At 50.5% G+C, this 20989-nt stretch overlaps 1 protein-coding gene across 4 annotated transcripts in view; it reads left to right on the top strand.

The window, feature by feature from the left end:
• ARRB1 (arrestin beta 1) overlaps positions 1 to 20989 on the top strand; it is a 182488-nt gene that overhangs the window by 104462 nt on the left and 57037 nt on the right. For all 4 annotated transcript variants that reach the window (XM_073333877.2, XM_073333850.2, XM_073333860.2 and 1 more), the window contains one exon: positions 20651 to 20711. In XM_073333877.2, coding sequence (XP_073189978.1) covers positions 20651 to 20711 — 61 coding nt within the window. The remainder of the gene's footprint in view (positions 1 to 20650; positions 20712 to 20989) is intronic.

Here is a 20989-nt window from a genome sequence, read left to right on the forward strand (position 1 = left end):
AAATGATCTGGAGGATGGTGTGGATTGCACCTTCAGCAAGTTTGCAGATGACACTAAACTGGGAGGAGAGGTAGATACGCTGGAGGGTAGGGATAGGATACAGAGGGCCCTAGACAAATTGGAGGGTTGGGCCAAAAGAAATCTGATGAGGTTCAACAAGGACAAGTGCAGAGTCCTGCACTTAGGACGGAAGAATCCCATGCACCGCTACAGGCTAGGGACCGAATGGCTCAGCAGCAGTTCTGCAGAAAAGGACCTGGGGGTGACAGTGGACGAGAAGCTGGATATGAGTCAATGATGTGCCGTTGTTGCCAAGAAGGCCAATGGCATTTTGGGATGTATAAGTAGGGACATTGCCAGCAGATCAAGGGACGTGATCGTTCCCCTCTATTCGACATTGGTGAGGCCTCATCTGGAGTACTGTGTCCAGTTTTGGGCCCCACGCTACAATAAGGATGTGAAAAATTGGAAAATGTCCAGTGGAGGACAACAAAAATGAATAGGGGATTGGAACTCATGACTTCTGAGGAGAGACTGAGGGAACTGGGATTGTTTAGTCTGCGGAAGAGAAGAATGAGGGGGGATTTGATAGCTGCTTTCAACTATCTGAAAGGGGGTTCCAAAGAGGATGGATCTAGACTGTTCTCAGTGGCACCAGATGACAGAACGAGGAGTAATGGTCTCAAGTTGCAGTGGGGGAGATTTAGGTTGGATATTAGGAAAAACTTTTTCACTAGGAGGGTGGTGAAACACTGGAATGCGTTACCTAGGGAGGTGGGGGAATCTCCTTCCTTTGAGGTTTTTAAGGTCAGGCTTGACAAAGCCCTGGCTGGGAGGATTTAGTTGGGGATTGGTCCTGCTTTGAGCAGAGGGTTGGACTAGATGACCACCTGAGATCCCTTCCAACCCTGATATTCTATGATTCTATGATTTGTATCCGTGCAGGGCACTCCAGATTTGCCGGCGTAGAGTAGCTAGGATCGGGGAATTTCAGGGTCAAAGTTTATTTACATTTAGCCATAGCTTAAATTTTGGTAATGGCTAGGGTGACAAGACAGCAAATGTGAAAAATCGGGATGGGGGTGGGGGGTAATAGGAGCCTATATAAGAAAAAGACCCAAAAATTGGGACTTGTCCCTATAAAATCAAGACATCTGGTCACCCTAGTAAGGTCTCCCCCTAGAGGGTGAAATTCACCCTGTGCAGAGGGCTAGCCCAAGGCCTCCGCACCGTTTAAGACACTCCTAACTACTCTGTACCACAGCAGCTCCATCTCCAACCCGCCACTGTAAATGTCTAGAGCACACTCTTAGAAGAGGCATTTTTACGGCTTTTCTATCGGAAAGCTGTCGGCATTGCGGCTTTCACCATATAATACACACAGCCCTGCTGTTCCATCCTCCCCAAGAGCTGGAGCAGCTGGAGAAATTCTCCGTGCCTTAAACTCATGCTGTCACGGAGGAAGTGTCTGCAAGGACTGGCTTTGGTTTATTGCGGGTCCTGATTGACAGGCCCTGCGAACCCCCGGGAACGAAGAGCGGGCCTTGGGCAGATGCGTCCGTTGGCATGGACGGCTCTAGCCAGCATCAGTCACCTGAGGACAGGATCGGCTGTTCTGCGGAAGCTTAGAAATGCCACATATCGGATGGAGCTGCTCTCTGAATGCGTTGGTGGCACGAGCTCTCGTAGTTATTGGAAGAATATAACTGGATCTGTGCATTGTACTCTGCTCTGGCTCTGCCTCTGTGCTGCTGGACAATGACTGCAGACCCTGCATACGCATAATACCTGGCTCTTATATGGTGCTTTTCATCCATAGATTTTAAAGAGAGGATATCTCTCACACTGCCTCAGTTTCCCCACCTGTAAAATGAGGACAATGGTGCTTATCCTCCCTTAAAACTTATGGATGAATATCACATCACCCACATGGGCAATGGGTGAACCCCCCTCCCCCCCAGCCTGACCCCCAAGCTGCCCCTGGCCACCAGCACAGATCACTGACCAGCCTAAGCCCTGAGTTCCAGGCCGCTGGCTGGAGCTGAGGACCCCCTGGCTTCAGGGGAGAAGGTTGGAGTAAGGGCAGGGCCTCAGGGCAGAGCAGGGCAGGGCCACAGTCTGGGTTAGGGGAGGCTTAACCTCCCCTGGCCTACGATACCCCCTGCCCACAGTAGCGCTAGGAATAGAACCCAGGTCTTCTGACTCCTAGGCCAGTGCCCCCTAGACCCCACTGTCTCTCCCCCAGAATAGCAAAGATTTTACCTGCTACAGCCTCCTTTAGCCCAAAGGGGTTCAGCTATAGAGCCAAATCCGGACATTCTTAATCAGCTTCTCCAGGGCTAGTCTGGCTTGGCACCAATGTCGCTAAATCAAAATCTGCCTCACAGACTCCCTTAAGCCACAGGTTCAAATCCCGAGAGCAACATGTTGGTCCCCTCATCCTGGTGAGGCAGACAAATGGAGCGCCGGGCAGTTTACGACGTGTGGGTCTTCCTGGATGAGACCTTCAAAATGAAAGTCTGCTCTGCTCTCTATTATTTAGTGACGTTTATAGCAGGGTAGCGGCCAGCAGCACCATCCAGATTCAGGGCCCAGGTGTGCTAGGCGCTGCATGTGCACATAAAATGCTCTATAACTATTTTCCCTTTGCTCGTTTTCATCCCACTGAGCTACGAGCCTTTGGGTCCCCCTGTAGAATTCTTCCCCCTCCTTATTATTTCCCAGAAGGTGAGGACTTGCGAAGGGGACCTTGTTATTCCCGGGGAACAGAAAAAAGCTAAATTCAAATGGCTGGATCACTGAAACGCTTTCCCCAGGCTGTGCTTCTGCCCCAGTGCTGTGTTGCTAGCACTTGGAGCTGTACTCGGAGTGGAAGGGGACCCTCGACTGGCTTGGGTCTGATCCTGAATACGCTGCGGGGAAAGCAAGTCCCTTGAAATACTGACATCTGGTTCTGTGGATGAAGGGAAAGCAGTGGATGTATTGTTTCTTGACTTTAGCAAAGCTTTTGACACGGTCTCACGCAGTATTCTTGTCAGCAAGTTAAGGAAGTATGGGCTGGATGAATGCACTATAAGGTGGGTAGAAAGTTGGCTCGATTGTCGGGCTCAACGGGTAGTGATCAATGGCTCCATGTCTAATTGGCAGCCGGTGTCAAGTGGAGTGCCCCAGGGGTCAGTCCTGGGGCCGGTTTTGTTCAATATCTTTATAAATGATCTGGAGGATGGTGTGGATTGCACTCTCAGCAAATTTGCGGATGATACTAAAGTGGGAGAAGTGGTAGATACGCTGGAGGGCAGGGATAGGAAACAGAGGGACCTAGACAAATTGGAGAATTGGGCCAAAAGAAATCTGATGAGGTTCAATAAGGATAAGTGCAGGGTCCTGCACTTAGGACAGAAGAACCCAATGCACCGCTACAGACTAGGGACCAAATGGCTCGGCAGCAGTTCTGCGGAAAAGGACCTAGGGGTGACAGTGGACGAGAAGCTGGATATGAGTCAGCAGTGTGCCCTTGTTGCCAAGAAGGCCAATGGCATTTTGGGATGTATAAGTAGGGGCATAGCGAGCAGATCGAGGGACGTGATCGTCCCCCTCTATTCGACATTGGTGAGGCCTCATCTGGAGTACTGTGTCCAGTTTTGGGCCCCACACTACAAGAAGGATGTGGATAAATTGGAGAGAGTCCAGCGAAGGGCAACAAAAATGATTAGGGGTCTGGAACACATGACTTATGAGGAGAGGCTGAGGGAGCTGGGATTGTTTAGCCTGCAGAAGAGAAGAATGAGGGGGGATTTGATAGCTGCTTTCAACTACCTGAGAGGTGGTTCCAGAGAGGATGGCTCTAGACTATTCTCAGTGGTAGAAGAGGACAGGACAAGGAGTAATGGTCTCAAGTTGCAGTGGGGGAGGTTTAGGTTGGATATTAGGAAAAACTTTTTCACTTGGAGGGTGGTGAAACACTGGAATGCGTTACCTAGAGAGGTGGTAGAATCTCCTTCCTTAGAAGTTTTTAAGGTCAGGCTTGACAAAGCCCTGGCTGGGATGATTTAATTGGGTATGGGTCCTGCTTTGAGCAGGGGGTTGGACTAGATGACCTCCTGAGGTCCCTTCCAACCCTGATATTCTATGATTCTATGATCTCCAAATCCGGAGACTCGAGATTAAAGCCAGGACACAGCAGCCTTTATTCCCTCCATAATGGATTAGGTTCATTACAGCCCTGAATACCGGCTGCTGGGAACCCTGCTGGTTTGCTTTCCCCACACAGAATCCAGTGGCGTTTAATTGCCTGCAGCTCTCAGCGCATTGGTGTGTCTCTCCACCAAGCAGCACTCTCTTTGCATCATCAGACAATGGCTCTGCTGGCACCTCTGGCGAGCACATCACAGCCGGGGCTCATTTTTGCTCTGTGGATGACAAAGCCCAAGGCTTGCTTGTTTATCTCGCTCTGTACAGGGCATCAAATGTGTTGCTTGAGCAGTGCTCGGGGAGAGATTGCTCTCTTTGTTCCTGGTTCCACTGGGCTCAGCTGGAGATAAGCACAGTGGGAGAGGCACGTTGGCAAGGCCTCCAGATAAACAGCGGGGTTTTGAGTTAATTCCCAGCAGATGGAAGATGCCACATGGACGGCCTTGAAGGATGAAGACGTCTGTGTCTACAGAGCAGGCAACGCCTACAACCTACCGCACCCAGTGTCAGCCCCTGCCCTATCTCGCTGGCCCCACTCCTGGGGTCCGTTGCAGACGCTGGGGAACATCCAACACCCCTCCTTCCAGGATCTAGTTCATTAAACCAACGCAGTTCAATAAAACAAAGGCTGACATCCTGCAGCTTCTTCTGCTATTTGATCAGGGGCCTCTGAATTTCCCCGGAAGGGCTTTTGCCCTTGCCCCTCACCGCAGGTCATGCCATGCAGGCCGTTCCCTCTGGCTGGCACGCAGGAGTCATATGCTTCCCGTGGGTCTGTCTTGCTGGCTCCCAAATGAGCAGCACGTTGACTTCAGCAGAGCTCTGTGGACTTACTCTAGTGGAGAATTTGACCCTATATTGTTGCTTTATTTATTATTTTACCAGCGTAAGCAACCTCCTCTTGGGCTGACAGCAGGAATCGACCCCAGGACCTCCAGCTCTCCAAGTGCCTTGATTGCTTGAGTTAAAGGAGCAGTTTCTACAGGGGGCAGCAGTGGCAGACTCAGAAACCTCTTCTGTGTCTCAGCCAGGAGAGGTGTGTAAAGATGTACGCTCCTTGTGTGTGTGTGTGTGCAACAGTACCATACCCTGCCTTACATATTGACCTGTCCTTGTGTGATCCTGAGACCCCTGCAAGTCACAGCTTCTCCTTACGCCCATTCAGACTCCTTTATACCTACCGGCACCCACAGGCAAGGACGGCTTAGCTGCTGCAGCTTGCTCACCAAGATGTACGTTAATGCAGCTACACCTGAGAGGAGTTCCTGGTCAGCGATGCACAGCACCCTGAGGGCCCAAATGCACTGCCCATCAGACATGCCAAACCCGCGAAAAAAACACAGAAATTGGGCTTGTTTTTGGTTTAATTGGCTTGTGAGTTGCTTGTTGGCTAGTTTTTGGCTTGTAGCTTGTTTGGCTTGTAGCTTGTTGCTTCTTTTATTTTTTTTTTTGATCGGCTCCCGGCAAGCAGGGGCAAGGGCGGGGGAGAGAGTCGGGGTGCACAGCGGGCCCACCACAGTCCCAGACTGCACGCCGGGGGATCTAGTCACATAGAGTGTTGGGGTTCTTAGGGATTGGCTGGTTTTGAAATGGGATTAGCTTGATTTTTGGCTTATTGTGAAAGTCAGGGTGCTTATTTACCATGGGAAAGTTGGGAGCGTGGTGCCCACAAGATTTTCCATCCGGAAGGCAAAGTGGGGACATAGGCCAGGCAATAGGTTACAACAGAGGGGGGTGACTATGGAACAGCATAGTCTAGTTGCGAGGGCACAGGGCTGGGAGTCTGGAGAGCCAGGGTCTAGTCCTGGTTCTGACCTACTGTGCTCCACGTGACTTCCCCTTTCTGTGCCTCAATTTCCCCCTGCATCGTCCTGTCTATTTAGCTACTCCCTCCCCTGAAGAGTTGACACTCCCTTACTATGTGTAGGCCCAGTGCTGAGCACCCTAGGGCCCTGGGCTCAGTTGGTGCCTTTTGGTGCTACGATAATACAAATAAATAAATAACTGAATCTGAGTTCCTATTGCAGTGAGGTGGTCGCCACAGAAGTGTCGATATGGTGCTTGGATTGGCACAGAGCGGGGGTACCTGCGTCAGCCCAGAGGAAAGGCAGTTTGATTTTTTCCCCCCACTGCCTTCACAGAGAAAGCACACACTTAAAGCGGGTGCAATCAGTGTGAAATATGATTGGAGCTGTGTTGCTGGAATTGGTGTGACCCTGGGGTTAGCTGGAACTGACTTTACAACTGCAGGGAGCATGAGCTCGCCCCGCATGCCAGCTGTAAGCCTTGGAAATAAGAATGCTGCAAGGCTCAAAGAGGGACTTAACCGAGCGATTTAATAGGCGCTTTGCTACAGAATGTCCCATACGCAGACGCTGCTGCAGACAGGAGCAAATGTTTTAGGGGGGTTACATGGGCAGACTTAGATGCATCTCGGGGCCTAGATACCTCAGGGATGGCTGCAGATGGAGCCAGATTTTAGCTTTTTTATGAACCTCTGGGCTGCTGAGTCGTAACATCGGTATTTTCTCAGCTAAAGCAGGCATGGGAGTGCCTAGAGTGTGATGCTGGGAGATCTCCGTTCTGCCCCTGATCCCACTCTGGGACCTTGGCCAAGTGCCTCAGTTTCCCCAGCTACAGTGGGACTGCTGATACTTGCCCACTGCTGCAGTGGCTTTGAGAGATCTGTCGGGTGCGACAATGGAGAAGAGCTGGGGGTAGGACGTGTGTCTGTAAACTGCTCCTGTTGGCTTTGGATCCTCTGTAAGCTCAGAAGGCTGTGCCATGGGATTTCGCCCTGGCTTTGGGGATGTGCGAGTGACGTCAAGTGACCTAATCCCTCAGTGTCGGCAGATGACAGCCTAGCTACCTCTTGGGGCAGTGGAGTAACTACAGAGACCCCCTCCCCTCAATGTAAGGAGCGTCCACATGGCAGCTGGGCCTCCTTATGTATAGACATAGCCCCAGGCTGCCTGCAGGGCTCTGTCACCAGTAGTTGCCTCCTCTGGAGGGAATACTAGGTGTGTTCGAATCAGAGCTAATTCCTCTGCTTCTCCTCCCATCATGTGTCAATTCCGAGCGGCCTCGGGGAAGGGGAAACGGTTCAAGGACCCCTTCCTGCAGAAGAGCTGGGCCCGAGCCAGCTTGTGGCTCAGGAGCTAGGCTGGATTCAGATCCTGGCTCTGACTTGAGTAAGTCCCTCAATCTTTCTGGGGCCGTTTCCCGTCTGTGAAATGTGGATACTGACTGATCCTTCCATCTCTTGCGGTGTATACACAGTGCCTAGCTCTTGATCAAGGTGCTACTATCATGCACATAATAGTAATATTGAATCTCAGCTGTCTAGCTCCTGTGAAATTTATCCCCCATCCACTCATCTACCCCACATCCTGCCACACAGAGCTGTGTGTGGGAGAGAAGGAGGCCGTGTAGCTGCAGCGTCCCCAGTGGACATCAGCTAGATCAGCAGTGCTCAAAGACGCAGTGGAGACGACTGGTCGTTAGAGCAAAGCCGCACTAGGTCTGCCCTTACAGAAAAGCCCTGTAGCATTTTCGCAGGGTTGGATGGAGACCTATGACCTGAACAGGGAAGGAGATCCTTTGCGCGGGTGGCTGTTGAACCAGCTCATAGCTCGTTCCTGTGGCAGGGACACAATGCCCACTGAAGTCAGTGGAAAGACTCCTAGGAGCTTCCTTAAATCGGGACCATAATTCTCTCTCCCAGTACCGTTGCCTGACCCACAGAACTGGCAGCGGGACCTCTCTGGGGCACTGCAGTCTCTCGAGCTTGCCCACCGTTGTGGAGTTTGTTCCGTAGTCTTTGCCAGCGGGGCACCAGACATGGCTCTCCGCTTGGGCCGTTCCAGCGGAGAGCAGAGCGTGGCACGCTGCGTGCTCCCTGCACGGCCGAGGCCTCGCTAGGTCCCTCCTGGCAAATGCATGAGTGAAGCTGGACTCTGCTGGGAGCTGGCCGTCAGCCTCCCCCGCCACTGCTGCCAGGGCAGAGCAATGGGTCCAAGGGCTGCCGGTGGAGATGCTCCACCCCGCCAGTGCTATGCAGCCGGCTACCCGCTGCCGACAGCAAGACGCAGCCGGGGATAAAGGGCCGCTCCGAGGCTGGCGGAAGGCCGCTTGAGTGTTCAGCTTTAATTGGAGCCACGCTGGCAGGGAACATCAGTCCTCTTCTCTCGTGGCAGAGCCCTGTTGAGCTGGCTGCTAAGGAAGAGCCTCTGACCCCATTCGGAGTGCAGGCCAATGATCTCTTTATGCAAAGCGACCTGTGGCAGCACCTGTAATTAAAGCAATTCCCCAGTTAACACTGTTCTGCCAGGAGACAATTAGAATTGAAACCAGCTCTGTTTTCTTCCTCCTTTCCCCTGTCTCCAGATGAACAGCTTGTTTCTCTCCAGGCTGCCTGCTTCCACTTATCCAGAGAGCAGAGCAGGGGCAGGCTGGTCCTGCCGGCCGCAGGAAGCCTGATCTGAATTTCAGCAGCTCATGAAGTGGGGGGGCATGACTCATCGCGGCAGCGTCCGCCGCGCAGCGGGAACTGTGTGCATCAGTTACCCAGGGGCGTGCATGGTGCACCCTCTCTGCTCCTTTCTCACCAGGAGGCTGAGCTGGGACCAGAACTCGGCTCTCCTGAGTCCTGTCCAGTGTCCTAGCCACTGGCCCACACTACCTCAGCCCAAGCAGGGCTCAAGAGCTGTCCTAACATGGGCTTGTAAGCCCCCACATGGCTAAGCAGGGGGCACATGGATGCTGCTGCTCATTAACCTGAGCAGGCTTGCTTCACTGTTTCCCTTGCCTTCCCCCCACCATTGTGTTACGGGGGAAACTGAGGCACGGAGCATGCCAGAGACTCCTGGAAGGGCACTCGGTTCTTTGTCATTGCGACTGATTTTATGGGGAAGGTGCCCAGATGCTACAGTGATGGGTGATCGAATCAAACACTTGGGGGGAGTTGAACGCAGCACCTCCAGAACTTGCGCACTGCTGATGCTGCTCGCTCGCTGTGTCTGGGTCATTTCTTTGCATTTGCTGGAGTCCCTAAAGGAATCAGAGCTCCCTTGCTCAAGGTGCTGAGCAGACACGTAGCAAGAGCCTGAAACAGGCAAGACAGACAAGGGCTGTAAGAAAGGGACTGTTATCCTCATTTTGCTAACGGGAAACTGAGGCACAAAAAGACAACAGCGCAGACCCTCAGTGGTATTTAGGTGCCTCCCTCCCAGTGGGAGTTGCAGAGCCTGCAGTGGGGAGTTTGAATCCAGTACCTACTCATGGTTTTACTGCTGCCTTCCCTCTTTGTCTGACCTGGAGACAGTCAGCTCTCTGGGGCCAGGATTTGGGTGAGACCGGACCCAGCCCAGACCCCCACCTGGGTTTCTCAGGTGCTTCCACAATCTTAAGCCTGCAATCCACTGGGCCGTCGTCATCCAAGCCCTTGCCAGGCATACGTTTGCAGCTCATCCGCCCTGCCTGTTACTCCGCATGGCAGTCGGATGCCCTTGCTGTTTCCTCTCCCCGCGGAGCCGAGAACCGATGGATTGTGTGCAGGGAGCGTGCGTAGGTGACCTCATTCTGTACAGCAGAGCTGGGCACAGGCCTCCTGGCACCTCCCGTCGCGGTCACAGGGCTTGTTTTATGGGCCGCTAACGATCGCATGTGTTTATACAACCCTCTCCTTCCAAGTGCTGCTGACAAGTGGGCCCGCTCGCGGCCAGGGCTATGAAGGGAAATGGAATTAGCCAGGAGACCATATGTTCCCAGGTCAGGCTGCTTCCCTGGCGTCTTTTCAATCTCATTGTCCTCTCCGCTGATGCCATTCTGGGGCAGTTTGGATTAACCCCCGGCCGCAGGGTCTGACTCTCAGGAACCGCGCACACAGCCTCTCCCACACAGAGCCCTGGGCTGGCACGCTCCAGCCGCCTGGCTCTCGGACTGACCCGCTGTAAGGCTCGCTCCACGGTATCCCTGGGGCAGCGTGGTCCTTGGGCCGGGGCTGGGGGGCTAAGCGGACGCTGTCCTGAGCTGGGGAGCTCCGTTGGGAAGACTTGAGCTTGTAGGAGAGGGAGCAGACAGGGGGGGAATGGCTTTGGTGAGGGATGAAATTCCAGGCACCAGGGGCAGGCTTGGGGGTGAGAGCAGGAGAAGGGATGGGGTAGCAGGGCCGGAGGAGGGGGCAGGGGCCGGGAGGGGGCAGTGTTGGGGCCGGATGGGGAGGGCCGGAGGAGGGGGCAGGGGCCCGGAGGGGGCGGTGTTGGGGCCAGATGGGGAAGGCTGGAGGAGGGGGGAGGGAGCAGGGGCCCGGAGGGGGCGGTGTTGGGGCTGGATGGGGAAGGCTGGAGGAGGGGGGAGGGGGCAGGGGCCCGGAGGGGGCAGTGTTGGGGCCGGATGGGGAAGGCTGGAGGAGGGGGGAGGGAGCAGGGGCCCGGAGGGGGCGGTGTTGGGGCCAGATGGGGAAGGCTGGAGGAGGGGGGAGGGAGCAGGGGCCCGGAGGGGGCGGTGTTGGGGCCAGATGGGGAAGGCTGGAGGAGGGGGGAGGGAGCAGGGGCCCGGAGGGGGCGGTGTTGGGGCTGGATGGGGAAGGCTGGAGGAGGGGGGAGGGGGCAGGGGCCCGGAGGGGGCAGTGTTGGGGCCGGATGGGGAAGGCCGGTGGAGGCGATGAAGGAATCTGGTGGGATGGGAGAGGAGGGGGCCAGCACTCCTTGTTGCAATAGAGCCGGGGAGAAGCAGGGAGGCATGCAGGAGTCACGGCCACCGGGTCGGAGGAGGAGAGCCAGGAAGAGCTGTGTTAGACACCGCTGGGGACTGGTGCTGCATTGAGAGCTCAGGAGAGCAGTGGCCTATGGGTATTCCTCACCAGGCTGTTAGTGACGACTTCTGGGTGGGGCCAGGAGCTCTGTGTCTATGGCCTCTTCCGGCCAGGGAAGGGCAAAAACTCCGTGACCTCTTCCCAGCCCCACCTAGTCGCACCAGGGAAGGAGACTGGTTAAGGGAGCAGCTGCAGGTCTGGAGTCTCGGTTATAGTCCTGGCTCTATCAGTTTTTCCCTTTGGGCCCTGGGGCAAGTCACGTCACCGCTCTGTGCCTCAGTTTCCCCATTGGGACCATGAGGGTAGTAATGCTGCTCACCCCCCTGGGCAAAGTTCTCTGAGTGCTACACCCTTCCAACCAAAGATGGCAGGTCCCTTTCCCACTCAGGCTTGGATGCCTCCGTATTAGTCGCGACTATCCTCACGGCCGTTCGTGGAGGTGCTTAACGAGTGAGCACAGCAAGTCGCAGCCAAGTACCCGCGACAAGCCCCGGCCCCGACAAGCTGCCAGTCCCTTCTGTGTTTTCATTGGTGGAGTCCCACAGGGCCTCTTCGGTCAAAAGACGGGAGCTAGAAGAGCGGCACAGCGGCATGAGCCTGGCGCCTGAGACCAAGTCCCCTTGCGGCCCCTGCGGCCCATACCCAGAGCTGAGCCTGAGCCATGCTGACAGCTCCCCTTCCTGCAGGGGGCAGCACCAAGGCCTTGCTCCTTCCCATGCCCTCTCCTCGGGACAAGTGCGGCTTCATGGTTCAAGCCCAGGTCTGGGTGTCTTAGTCCATCTCTTGTGATGCACAGCGGCTAACGGCTTGGCTGGCCCCTCGCCATGCCATCTGGTTAGAGAGCAGCTCCCCCGGGGGATCCTGCCACACAAGCAATCTCGGAGCGCTTTGGCAGGGGCACATCTGGGGAGCTGGCACCGGGGAAATGTTTACAGCACAGCAGAAAGCAAGCAGCCGGGTGGCCAGCTGGTCCTGAGCCACAGCCAGCTTCATCAGCGGGGAGATCGGCAGCTGGGCGCTTGCTGCCGATCGGCTGCCTGGAGTCTGGGCGCCACGCAGGGAAGGAAAACCTACGTAAGGAGAAGCAGGGGCCTCGTCAAGCTAGCCGGGGGTAGGGTTGCCAACTTTCTAATTCCAGAAAACCGAACACCCTTGCCCTGAGGCCCCGCCCCTTCATGAGGCCCCACCCCCGCTCACTCCATCCCCCTCCCTCCGTTAGGACCACACATTATCACAGCTGCAATGGGTCCATTAAAGGCCCATTCCTGAAGCCTAAATACAAAGCCATACAGCACAACCACAGAAATGCCCCTGTCCAGATACCTCTATAAATAAATCTGTAGAAAGTGACTTCCACACCTGCAGGCAGATACACACGTGTATTCATGTGTACACGTCTGGCATGCATTAACATATTTAATATTATTTAATATTACATATTATTTAATATTACAATTGTTGTTCAGTGCCTAGAGACCCCAGCTAAGATCAGGGCTCCAGGGTGGTAGGTGCTGAGCAGACACATAAAAAGAGGGAGTCTGCAACAAAGAGTTTATAATGTAGCTAGACAAAGGTGGGGAGAAATGTCTGGTCCATCGGCTCTTCTGCAATTACTGGTCAAAAACATTCTCTTTTTAAGAAATAAATAATACATTGCTTTTAGAGTGCCCTCCTCTTTTAGAAACTTGCTATGAAATGAACACACACATATTTTAGGTCATCAATCTTTTTGTGCGCAGGCCAGCAAAAGGAATAAAAGTCAAAGAGTTAGGCTGCAAACTGTATTCACCCAGGTATACACACATGCGGCAGTACACGCACCTCCCTACACAAAGACACACAGTCTCTTACACACATAACAATGCATGTCCACACTTGCCTACACAGTGCTGCGAATTATACCCGATAGGTCACGCGCAGTTCGAGTCTAGGCTGAGGCACACGAACAAAGTCCACAACTTCAGAGTTCCCAAAGATATTAAGTTTATTACGCTCAAGCGTGGTGCCCCCCTACTAGTCAGAAGGGGACCCCGAATGCAGGTTATACAGAGATTATATATCTTTTAGCAAAGCATGTTGCCCTTGTGCATCAGAAACCTTAGCCAATGGACAAACCCTTTCCTTATCTACCACCTGTCCCTGCTAGGTACATTCCCCGTGCTAGACCATTACTTCAGCTACACAGCATGGGCCCAAAGCAATGCACCAGTAGCCTTTCTTATCAGGATGGGAGGCCCACATCAAAAGGCCAGGAGGCAGGGAGTTAGGAACAGACAAAGAACAGAAACCGGGAGTCGAGTCAGGCTGGAGACAAGGGGCGGGGGGGAAGTTCCACAGGAATGCAGTATCTAAGGAACACTCCTCCAGGTGCATGATGTGCTTGCTTTTAGACAATGGTGGGCCCCAAACCAAAATGGAGTCACATATGCTAACTTTTCCTTAACAACAGAGACACTTTTTCCATACATCTTCCCAGGGGCTGCCTAAGTCACCCAACCGGGAAGGGAGGAGGGTGGGCTGGAGGGAAAAAGATGTGGTGGTGGTGAGGGGGAGGGAGTGGATGACGCCCAGATACTAGGGTGTCGGGCATCGTTATGAAACCCTACGATAGATTGGGCCAGGGTGATTTCATATCATTTTCCACTGCGGCTAGAAGTGGAAGCACAGGTCCAAACACACATTCACACCAAAGCACAAAGGAGATTTCCATATTGATCCCTCTGCACCATAAGTATCAGGCCATCCCTGTGGGACCCAGAGGTCAGGACGAGCACTGACAGGATCCCAGCCCTTCCTAGAGAAACACTTGTCTCCCATCACTCAGAGCTGCAGCTCTTTAACCGTAAGTTGGCTGCTTCCTCCCCCTGGGGTCCCTGCAACAGATGAGGGGTGGGGGGCAAGAGATACAGCACACAGCCGAAGTGATCAAGGCGCTGCTAGGTGCCTGGCTTACTCGTTGTTTGGTGTGGTTGGTTCTACCTCCTTCCCGTGTAGATGGACAATGGGTGAAAGCTCCTGTAGCCTGTGACACAAACATTGGTGACTCGTATTTCTTTCTTCAGTGCTGTGTGGGGAATTCAGCTTTCAGAACTTCTCATTTAAGCAGATGATTGTCCTCCAGGCAGGACTTAGGGGCCAAATCGTGATAAAATCGGATGCCGACAAATCAAGTATAAGCCACTGGATTGATTAGGGCTTTGCAAATCTTATTTAAAGCCATGTCAGATGGAGGTGATATATAACAAGTTGTGCTTCCAGAACATCTAAACCACATTGTTTGCTGCCTGATACCATCCGTTGGTTGCATGTATATCTAATAGCTCGTCTCAGAGAGTCCCTCCGACAGCCATATTACACTGATTCAAATCTTCACCCTTCTGCTCTCCCTGTTTATGGGTTTCTTTTGGAGATGGAGCCAGAGAGACCCCACCCATGCAGGCACCTCAAATAAAACTAACTGGGGTAACTAACTGACTTCCCTCGGGACGTTCCTTCGGCCACAGGGAGAACTGGAAATATGTAACACAGGCAAATAAAGACATGAGGAATCCAGCCTGATGCCCCAGTTAACCACATCAGCTGTGCCAAACAGAGGATTTTCTCAAGCTTGTTAACGCATTTAAAATAAGCAGATTAACTCGAACTGGGTTCCTGGATGCACCTGACTGGATTCTGGCTGCAATCCCAGTGAGCTGCTTTTACCTTGTTACTGTCTAGAAATCCATATATTGGCTGATGATCGTTGCCCTTGGGAATGCGAGCTCGTGAGAGGAGAGAACCCCCCTAGCTAAACTCCAGATAAACCCCAAATCAAGGCAAAATTCAGCCCAAATGGCCAAGTTTTTCCTAGTTCTGGGGTGAAAGCATGATGGACGCAGAGCCTTTCAGGTGTTTCCTGCTTGAAACCATGAATTTCATCACTTGCACCCAAATCCTAACTTGGTGTAGGCCCAGAGTGTTCTATTGATTTGCTTGATACTTATGGTGTATTCAGCAAAGGCTTGGTAATGTACTGACTGCCATCCTGGTCATCACCAGAGATTGGCCCTGGGAACTTCAGAGCCACACAAATCTGCCTCTACAGCTTGAGCTGAAGAACAAGGCCCCTAGCTGGGAGATGAGGCAGCTTCAGCCTGCGCAGAGCAGGCGTGTGGGCTGGTGGGCAAAGGAGGGGGGATTCCTAACAAACGCTGATTTGCGGGTTGCCATAGTGTCAGAAAACCTTTCCACCAATGAAGCTTGAGTTTCAGGTTTGTATTGCATCCGGGTCTCCCCTTTAGGAAATGATCAGGAGACCCAACATGACGGAAACAGATACAGCTCTCTGATCCAGGGAGCAGCCATCATCTGCTGGTGGGAACTGGACTGAGCAGAGGGTAATTGAACAAGAAGTTTTCTAGCTATCCTACCAGGCGAGAGCTGGACGATCCAACTGCACTTAGGGACTGTCCCATGGAACAGATATACACAGCAGCCGAAAGCAAGCACCATAATGGAAACGAGACCCAGGCATGAACTCATAAACCAGCTGTTGTGTTTAATGGGGCTATCCTGTATATTAAAAGAAAATCATTCAATAAATAACCAGGAGGAGCATTGGGAGAGACCTTCCCCAGAGTAGGGTCCTTTACCTCTTCACAAAACACTGAGGATTTTCTTTTTAATGTTAATTCTTGTCCTACTTAAGGACCCTAGTGGTGAAAATTTGGCAAACCCAGAGGTTTTAATGGCTCATTCTTGGCCAATCCAGCCAAATGGGGGACCTGGAGTCGACTATTTAGATCTGGATTAGACCATGAGAATGTCCATACTGGATCAGACCAATGGTCCATCTAGCCCAATATCTTGCTTTTTGACTGTGGCCGGTGTCAGATGCTTCAGAGGGAATGAACAGAACAGGGCAATTTCAAGTCACCCATCCCCTGTTGTCCTATCCCACCTTCTGGCATTTGGAGGTTTATGGGCACCCAGAGCATGAGATTGCATCCCTGACCATCTTGGCTAATAGCCATTGATGGACCTATCCTCCATGAACTTATCTAATTCTTTTTTGAACCCAGTTATGCTTTTGGTCTTGACAACATCCCATAGCGATGAGTTCCATAGGTTGACTGTATGTTGTATGAAGAAATACTTCCTTTTATTTACGTTAAACCTGCTGGATCTAAATTTCATTGGGTGTCTCCTGGTTCTTGTGTTATGCAAAGGAGCAAATAACACTTCCATATTCACTTTCTCCACACCAGTCAAAATTTTATAGACCTCTATAATATCCTCCCTTAGGTTTCAGTGGTAACGGTGTTAGTCTGTAACAGAAAAAAAAAACGAGGAGTCCTTGTGGCACCTTAGAGACTAACAAATTTATTTGAGCATAAACTTTTGTGGGCTAGAACCCACTTCATCAGATGTCTGAAGTAAAAGATACAGGAGCAGGTATAAATACATGAAAGGATGTGGGTTGCTTTACCAAGTGTTAGAACAGTCTAACGAGATAAATCAATTAACAGCAGGATACCAAGGGAGGAAAAATAACTTCTGAAGTGGTAAGAGAGTGGCCCACTACAGACAGTTGACAAGAAGGTGTGAGTAACAGTAGGGAGAAATAAGTATTGGGGAAATTAAGTTGAGTTTTTGTAATGACTCAACCACTCCCAGTCTTTATTCAGGCCTAATCTGATGGTATCTAGTTTGCATATTAATTCCAGTTCTGCAGCTTCATGCTGGAGTCTGTTTTTGAAGTTTTTTTGTTGAAGAATTGCCACTTTGAGGTCTCCAACGAAGATCGCAGCTGTACATTGAGTGGATGTTTTCAGAGAACTATCCACAATGACTCCAAGATCTCTTTCTGGGGTGGTAACAGCTAATTTAGACCCCATCATTTTGTATGTAGAGTTGGGATTATGTTTTCCAATGTGCATTACCTTGCATTTACCATCGCTGAATTTCATCTGCTATTTTGATGCCCAGTGACCCAGTTTTGTGAGATCCCTTTGTAACTCTTCCCAGGCAGCTTTGGACTTAACTATCTTGAGTAATTTTGTATCATCTGCAAATTTTGCCATTTCACTCTTTGCCCCTTTTCCCAGATAATTTCTGAATATGTTTAGGATTGGTCCCAGTACAGACCTCTGGGGGACACCACTATTTACCTCTCTCCATTCTGAAAACTAACCATTTATTCCTACCCTTTGTTTCCTGTTTTTTAACCAGCTACTGATCCATAAGAAGACCTTCCCTCTTATCCCATGACAGCTTACTTTGCCTAAGAGCCCTTGGTGAGGGATCTTGTCAAATGCTTTCTGAAAGTCCAAGTACACTGTATCCACCAGATCACCCTTGCCCACATGTTTGTTGACCCCCCTCAAAGAATTCTAATAGATTGGTGAGGCATGATTTCCCTTTACAAAAGTCCTGTTGACTCTCCCCCACCAAATCACGTTTATCTATGTCTTATAATTTTGTTCTTTACGATAGTTTCAACCAATTTGCCCACAACTGAAGTTAGACTTACCAGCCTGTAATTGCCGAGATCTCCTCTGGAGCCTTTTTTTAAAATCAGTGTCACATTAGCTATCCTCCAGGCATCTGGTACAGAGGCAGATTTAAGTGATCAAATTACATACCACAGTTAGTAGTTCCACAATTTCATATCTGAGTTCTTTCAGGACTCTTGGGTGAATACCATCTGGTCCTTGTGATTTATTACTGTTTAATTTATCAATTTGTTCCCAAACCACCTCTAGTGACATCTCAATCTGGGACAGTTCCTCAGATTTGTCACCTAAAAGGAATGGCTCAGCTATGGGAATCCCCCTCACATCCTCTGCAGTGAAGACCAATGGAAAGAATTCATTTAGCTTCTCCAAAATGGCCTTATCTTCCTTGAGTGCTCCTTTATCATCTCGATCGTCCAGTGGCCCCACTGTCTGTTTGGCCACCTTCCTGCTTCTGATGTACTTAAAAAACATTTTTTGCTGTCAGTTTTTGTGTCCTTTGCTAGTTGCTCCTCAGGTTCTTTCTTGGCCTGCCATATTAGACTTTTACTTGCTAAAGTTTATTCTCCTTTCTATTTTCCTCAGTAGGATTTGACTTCACACATTTAAAGGCTGCATTTTTGCCTTTAACTGCCTCTTTTACTGTACTGGTTAGCCATGGTGGCATTTTTGGTCCTCTGCTGGTTTTCGTTTGTTTGATTGTTTTCTTTTTAATTTGGAATATACCTTTAATTTGCTCCTCTATTGTGGTGTTTTTAAATTGTCTTCATGCGGTTTGCAGGTGTTTCACCCTTATGACTGTTCCTTTTAATTCTAATTTCCATTTAATTAGCTTCCTTTTCATTGTGCAGGGTTCCTATTTTTGACGTTAAATGCTACTATCGTGGGTTTGTTAGGCATTTCCCCCCTAAAAGAATGTTACATTTAATTACATTATGGTTGCTATTACCAAGTGGCTCAGCTAAATTCACCTCTTGGACCAGATTCTTTGCTCCACTCAGGACTAAATCAAGAATTGCCTCCCCCCTTGTGGGGTCCTGGACTAGCTGCAGAGGGGTGTAGAGATATAAAGTAAATTATGCGGTGACGTTGCACTCTATATGATTTTATGAAAATATGCTAATGAGTGTGAATATAATGTAACTGGAATATGATTCTTGCAAAAGGTCTCTTGTAAGGTATCATTACAAAGCTTATAATCTACTGAGTGTGGTCATCCTATTTGTATGTACGTATCATTCTTGTATTTGAAACTAGAAATAAGAAATATAACTCTGAGGTCCTATTGTAATTATGCAAAGTGTGGGCCATTAATGGTTGTCTGGAATTTTGATGGCTCCCATTAACTAGGACAATTGACTGTTGATGGCTCTGTTTACTTGTAAGTCTTCCTGTATATCTGTGGGCTGGCAAGTGGGTAGTAAAGTCTTACAAAAAGAAAAGGAGTACTTGTGGCACCTTGGTTAGTCTCTAAGGTGCCACAAGTCCTCCTTTTCTTTTTGCGAATACAGACTAACACGGCTGTTACTCTGAATAAAGTCTTACAGTGACAGTGATCATGTCACCTGAACTGGAATCCATCTTTAACCTAGTGCTTTTCCATTTAGAGGGAGGGATGGGAACCCAGAGAGGGATAAAGGATTCCCACCTTGTGCAAAAGTTATACAAGGGGGTGGAACAGAACAAAGGAGGTTACAATCATGAGAAAGCCCCTAGCTACCACCTGAGCTGGAACAAGGACTGTACCAGGGGAAAGGATTGGGCCCAGAGTAGGAAGGAGTCCAGACTGTGAAAAAAGCTTATTGAAACATCTCTGAGGGTGAGATTTACCTGTATTTAGTTTTCTTACTATATTAGGCTTAGACTTGCATGTTTTATTTTATTTTGCTTGGTAATTCACTTTGTTCTGTCTGTTATTACTTGGAACCACTTAAATCCTACTTTTTGTATTTAATAAAACCAGTTTTTACTTATTAATTAACCCAGAGTATGTATGAATACCTGGGGGGGCAAACAGCTGTGCATACCTCTCTATCAGTGTTATAGAGGGCAAACAATTTATGAGTTTACCCTGTATAAGCTTTACACAGGGTAAAACAGATTTATTTGGGGTTTGGACCCCATTGGGAGTTGCGTATCTGAGTGCTGGAGACAGGAGCACTTCTTAAGCTGTTTTCAGTTAAGCCTGCAGCTTTTAGGGGACGTGGTTCAGACCTGGGTCTGGGTTTGTAGCAGGTCGTGTGTCTGGCACAACCAGGCAGGGCACTGAAGTCCCAAGCTGGTAGGGAAAACAGGCTCAGAAGTAGCCTCAGCACATCGGATGGCAGCTCTCAAGGGGGGTTCTGTGACCCAAGCCATCATGTGGGTCTTGCTGTGTCCACCTCCAGAGCTAAAGGAGCACAGTGGCTTCATTAGCAATGCTCCTTGCTGGTGATTCTAAAGCGTCTGTGACAAACGGGGCGGTGAATGATCACTAGTGGCCAAAGAGGCTAAAATCTATTAAAGAATTGTTAATGCTGCTCCTAAAACTGGATATTATGTCCCACCCCTCTGCCCGCCGACGGCCACTCCAGAGATCACATCTCACCACCGCACAGAACATGTCCTGTCCCATGACCTGGAGACAGCTATCCCAGAAATCACATCCCAACCCACCGCCCCACAGACCATGTTCCTTCCCCACTGCCCCAGAAACCATGGGAAGAGATCATATCCTCTTGTGCCATCCCAGAGAACGTGTCTCATCCCCCAGAGAAGGCCCCATCCCACCACCCTAAAACCCAGAGACCATGGCCCATGTCACCAACCTGGTGGTTACAGTCTTGGAGCGCCACCATCCTGGAGACTTTAGATATTCTGCTTTGGTGGAATTATAGCACTGCTTCCCCTAATCCAAAGGTGAGCATTTTTAACACTTTAAGAGTAGTCTAAATTCACCAGTAAAAAGCAAACAGTCCTAGAGGTTTTAACTGGAAGTGAACTGAAACCACACTGAAAATAAGAGGTCTTGCACCCCATGTAGTCGGGCTGGGAGCCACTGCCTTTGTATTCTGGCCTCTCTTGGACACAAGCGGTGTTGAGGAAAGGTGAAATGATAGCAATGCTTTGTCCTGCCTCTCATTCCCTTTGTGTTTGTCTCTTCTCCTGCCAGCTCACCGTCTACCTTGGGAAGAGGGACTTTGTCGACCACATAGATGTTGTGGATCCTGTTGGTAAGTCAGCCTTCGGTTTGGTTTAGTGCAATGTAACAGGGACTTGATTGAATTCACAGGGCAGACATGATGTGACTAGAAAACCCTGTGTGCTGGTAGAAGGTACTTTTGCTTTGTATTAACTCCAAGTACAGCACGTCCAGAACTTTGTTCTTTCATAACAGGTTTGCTGTACGTTCCAATTAGGCATCAGATTTAGAGGTTTTCCACAGGACCATGTTCCCTCCGTTGCTAATGGGATTTGTTCCAATGCCAATTTTAAGCGTGAGGAGAGAATG

This window comes from Lepidochelys kempii, chromosome 1, assembly GCF_965140285.1.
Source record: "Lepidochelys kempii isolate rLepKem1 chromosome 1, rLepKem1.hap1, whole genome shotgun sequence".
Classification (NCBI taxonomy): Eukaryota; Metazoa; Chordata; order Testudines; family Cheloniidae; genus Lepidochelys; species Lepidochelys kempii.